At 35.3% G+C, this 2,679-nt stretch overlaps 1 protein-coding gene across 1 annotated transcript; it reads right to left on the minus strand.

The window, feature by feature from the left end:
- Positions 1-995: 995 nt before the first annotated feature.
- On the minus strand, positions 996-1,937 carry LOC130685085 (olfactory receptor 6C6-like). Its single transcript, XM_057508273.1, has one exon. It carries the CDS (start codon positions 1,932-1,934, stop codon positions 996-998), a length of 939 nt encoding a protein of 312 aa, XP_057364256.1. The 5' UTR covers positions 1,935-1,937.
- Between the last annotated feature and the right edge of the window lie 742 nt (positions 1,938-2,679).

Consider the following 2,679-nt stretch of genomic DNA (forward strand, 5'->3'; position numbering starts at 1 on the left):
AGCTAATATGCAATAAGGAAATCTTATTTAAAATTTAGATCCAGACTTGAGGAAGTAAATTATTGTGGCAGGGTCAAATGTCATCAGGAAGAATAAAATGTAAGAACTAAGTTACAAGACTCTTTGAAAGAATCTTCTATATGAGATAAGTAATGAGGTAGAAAAACATTATCAGAAGAAGTACATGAAACCTGTTTTTTGCTTTTATGGTAAGGTTGTCCTTTAACATTCCTGAACCCAATCAACATTGGGGGCTCAATTCCATACACACAAGATGAAACCAGGCAATGCTCACACACCATCAGGGTATCTGATAATCTATGTCAAATTTGACTCCATCAAACCAGAGATAGTATAGATTCCACAGGTTAAGGGTTCAGTCTTCCAATATTGCCCCCATCCCCACTTCAAAGTGGCTATTGTTGTGTTTCTGACCCACTGCCTACAGATTGGAAGTTCCAATGACCTCTTTAGGTTCAGTTAATTTGCTACAGCAGCTCACTGAATTCAGGGAAACAATTATGCTTACCAGTGTACCGAAAGACATGACAAAAGATCATCAACAGCCAGATGAAGAGATACATTGGGGTAGTTTCTCATCAAAGGAGCTTTCTGTCATCATGTTGCTTGGGGCCTACCTGCCTCAGTAGCACTTGGAAAAATATGGCCAAATCACTCTTGAGTTTTTATGGAAGCTTTATTATTGACCAAGTCACTGGCCATTGACTGATTCAACCTCCAGCCCTTCCAGGGGGTGGGACTGAATGTTCCAATCCACTAGTCACATGGTTGTTCTCCTGTCAAGCAGCCTGCATTCCTAGGTGATACCCAGAAATCACCCTATTAAAATAACACAAGACACCTTTATCACTCTCAGTTCTTAGGAAAATCCAACGTTTTGGGGAGCCCTGCACCAGGAACTGTGGACAAAGACCAAATATATATTTCCTATAAACCACAATTCAGCAGGTTATGCATTGTAGCATTTTTTATAACTATTGTTTTGAAAAACACCACATCTTTTGTAACATATCCCAGATGACTTCTTTTACCTGCTGGTTCCTTAGGGTATAAATGAAGGGATTTAGTAAAGGGGCAAATTTGGTGTACAGCAAAGCCACACCTTTGGATACAGTCACTCTTTCTTTGGCAGATGGCTTAATATATATAAAGATACAGCTGCCATAAGTCATGGAGACAACAATCATGTGGGAAGTACAGGTGGAAAAAGCTTTGGTCCTTTGCTGTGCAGAAGGGAATTTCAGAATGGTCTTAATGATGTAAGTGTAAGACACAATCACTAGTACCAATGTGACCGCAAGTGTCACTACAGCTAAGATAAAAGACATCAATTCTAGGACATGTGTGTCTGTGCAGGATATCTGCAGGATAGGAGATGTTTCACACATAAAGTGATCAATTGTTTTGGAAGCACAGAAATCCAGCTTGAGCCCCATGGTTATTGGAGGAAAGATTATTAGGAATCCAGTTATCCAAGAGCCAAGTACAAGCTGATAGCACACTTTGCTGTTCATAATGATTGGGTAATGCAAGGGTGCACAGATGGCAACATAGCGGTCATAGGACATCGCAGTTAGAAGATAAAATTCTGTAACTCCCAGTAAAAGTATAAAAAATAATTGAGCTGCACAATGATTGTATGAAATGGATTTCTCTCCAGTCATAATGGTTATCAGGTATCTTGGAATACATACTGTAATGAATAAGATTTCCAAAAATGAGAAGTTACGCAGAAAGAAATACATTGGTGTCTTGAGGCGAAGGTCCAGAAGGGTGAGGAGGATGATGGTTAAGTTCCCTATCAGGCTCAATGTGTAATTCAGAAATAGAAACAGGAAAATCACAATTTGCAATTGTGGGTCATCTGTCAATCCTAGGAGAATAAACTCTATGTCTTTTGATTGGTTCTTCATTTCCCTTTTGTGGGTCTTTTCAAATATACATAGAAAAAGAAGATAAAAAATTGAACATACTGATGAATGTAATACGGTAGAATATAGATTAATCTATGAATGTAAATATGTGTAAATATATAGCTATAAATTAGATTAAGTGTAGATAAATTAACCTAAATATGCATAAATTAACCTGTAAACAAATGAATATATAGTAAGTATATGTATATAGTAGCCAAATATGTATATTAACCTAATAAATACATATATACATTTCACCTAAAGCAGAATAAGGTATGCATTCTCTAATTTATCCATTTGTAAATGGTTTCTCCAGTTTGAAACTGCTGATAACACAGATAATCAATTTAAAATACTTTCTTGCCCAAGTTCTCTTTATTATAATGTCCCTCATTAGTTTTCCTCTAGAACTTGGATATTTCTTGTGATTAATACGCATTCTTGCCCATCACTTCCAAAAGGAATCCACTCAGCATGTATAATTTAAATAAAATAATATGGGTTATTTTAAGTGAATTTTTCTATCATTTTTATTCAACCTGTAAAAATACACTAAATTATTTGCCTTTTTTGGAATAAATATCAGGGTGAGTTTTCAAAAACATGATTTAGAGTTTGTTAACAATTCTTGTCATGTTCAATTTCTAAGGCAGTGTTGATTTTTAGCAATTAAAGATCCTACTTATAATAGTTTTGGAATTATTTTCTTTGGTTTTATTTTTATAAAATTGAAATTTTTATA

This window comes from Manis pentadactyla, chromosome 10 (assembly GCF_030020395.1).
Source record: "Manis pentadactyla isolate mManPen7 chromosome 10, mManPen7.hap1, whole genome shotgun sequence".
Taxonomy (NCBI): domain Eukaryota; kingdom Metazoa; phylum Chordata; class Mammalia; order Pholidota; family Manidae; genus Manis; species Manis pentadactyla.

Excerpts from the sequence above, each read along its gene's own strand:
- LOC130685085 (XM_057508273.1), bottom strand. The coding sequence starts at position 1,934 with ATGAAGAACCAATCAAAAGACATAGAGTTTATTCTCCTAGGATTGACA.